Genomic DNA, 1,985 nt, shown 5'->3' on the forward strand with positions numbered 1-1,985 from the left:
TTATTTATTTTTTAAAAAGTCACTGATTTTTATCCACCCTGTGTTCATAAAAGACAGGATTTCTACTTGTAGCATTGTATTATGCTACATATTGCAGAAGCTTCTTCATGAATGGGGAACTGCTGCCCTCTGTTGAATGCAAGTAGAAATACTTGGCTTGGAAATGAGCAGCATTATGTGTATAGAACTGGAGGGCTGGAATCCAGTTCCTACAGCTGCTTATGGTGTGAGGGGCCATTGAGGAAACAGTGCTACTGAGAACAGATGGCTTTGCATCTCTTCTCCTTTTGGCCCATCACACAGTTTCTGGGAATAGACCCACCCCCAGCAAAATGTGAGTTGTATCTCCTGTAGCCCAGGGTATAGCATTACTTGGACACAACTGCAGTGGTTATAGCTGCTGGGGGATCTGGACAGAAAGGCCAGCGGTTTTGTCAAAAAGCACTTTTTAAAAGTGCCTTGGGCCATCCCATCTCCAAGGAACTCAACCAACTCTAGGGAATGCGCTACCTCCTGCTCTGCTGCTTCCAACCTAAACTTGATCACTAAAGTGTCCTCTAGCCCAAAGTGATCATTTCAAGCATACAAACCTTTTTAAAAGAAAAAGCAGGGGGGGGGCGGGGGGAGGCCCTTTTATTGGCAGCAAGGAGGCCTTACCCTACTTCGCCAGTCTCAGTTGCCAACCCTGGCATACCCAGGTAAGCCTCCGAGCAGGACTCAGCACCAGTTGAAGGTCCGCCCTACCATGGCAAAGAAGTTCTCATTGTGCTCGCTGAAGTAAGTGCAGAGTTTCTCCAGCAGGAGTTCATCGACTGTCGGATGGGTCCGCCCTTTGGACTGGTCCAGGCAGTGCTGGTGCCCCCCCACCTGCAGGCAGTAGAAGCCCTTTGTCTGGTTGAAGTAAAAGTTCTCTGGCCCGAGGTAAGGCTCTAGTCCCAAGAAGGTTTCCACGTGGCGCATTTCGAAAAGTGGCTCCCGGATCAGGCCACCTCCGTCCACCACGTGGATCTGCCTGCTGGGAAAGAACTCCAGCCACCGAGCCAGGTGCAGGGCATAGAGGCTGCGCTGCACTGCTTTGTACCTGGTGTTGAGCTCCTGGCTGTTCCGCAAGAGGATCTGCTCCAGAGTCTGGTAGGGCTTGTGCTGCGCCTTGCGGTTGTGCAGGATCTGAGTGTAATCCGACACAAGCCGCTCCACAGGGTCCCGCACAATCAGGAGCAGCTTCATGGAGCTGTCCATGGTGTAGATTCTTTCGGGGGCCTTTGAGGAGGAGAAATACCCCGGTGTCTTTTCCACTGTGATTTGTGTAGGATGTGAAAGGGGCATCTGTTGCTTGTACCATCCCAATCCCTTCTGGTAATTCTCGTCTAAGTTGAAGAAGTGGACCTCGGAATGGGCCGCTGCCACTTGGGGGTGCAGGCTCAGCATCTCCAGCAGGGCCCGGGTGCCCCCTTTGCGTACCCCTATGATGATGCTGCTCGGTAGCTTTTGCTTCCAACCTTCCTTCTGGAACTGAGAATCATTTCTTGGCCATTGGCCCTCCCACCCCCACGGGCTCCTGGTTTCCTCCTCGGAACAGATGCCACAGATTTTCAGCAGCAGGAGCAGCAAGCAAGCTGTGGCCATCTTCAAATCTGCCTGGGCGGCTAAGGAAGTCTGCAGTGGTGAATCATCGATGGCTACTCTAGCTCTATGCTAGTTATTAATGGGGCCCCTCCGTACTTATCACTCTTCTGGATAGAATAGACTGATCTTGGGGCAGACAGCTGTGCCCGTCCGAAGCAACTTTTGTTGGTTCTCACAGTGGCGCTCTTGGGGGTCTTCCAGTCCTGGATTCGATGGGAAGCAGCTTCCAGCAATAGGAGGCTTCCAGATGGCTTCACCACAAGGGTATGTGTTCATGAGTAGCTTTGCTCAGAGAAGTTTCCGCCACCTGGGAGAAGGATGGAATGGTATTGTGAAGGGCTGGAACCTAGCTAGTGTGT

The 1,985-nt window shown here is 51.9% G+C and overlaps 1 protein-coding gene across 1 annotated transcript; it reads right to left on the bottom strand.

Annotated features, from left to right (window-relative positions):
• Positions 1-717: 717 nt before the first annotated feature.
• On the bottom strand, positions 718-1,744 carry LOC128333939 (heparan sulfate glucosamine 3-O-sulfotransferase 1-like). Its single transcript, XM_053270053.1, has one exon. The coding sequence runs from the start codon at positions 1,624-1,626 to the stop codon at positions 718-720; it is 909 nt and encodes a 302-aa protein (XP_053126028.1). The 5' UTR covers positions 1,627-1,744.
• Between the last annotated feature and the right edge of the window lie 241 nt (positions 1,745-1,985).

This window comes from Hemicordylus capensis, chromosome 8 (genome assembly GCF_027244095.1).
Source record: "Hemicordylus capensis ecotype Gifberg chromosome 8, rHemCap1.1.pri, whole genome shotgun sequence".
Taxonomy (NCBI): Eukaryota; Metazoa; Chordata; class Lepidosauria; order Squamata; family Cordylidae; genus Hemicordylus; species Hemicordylus capensis.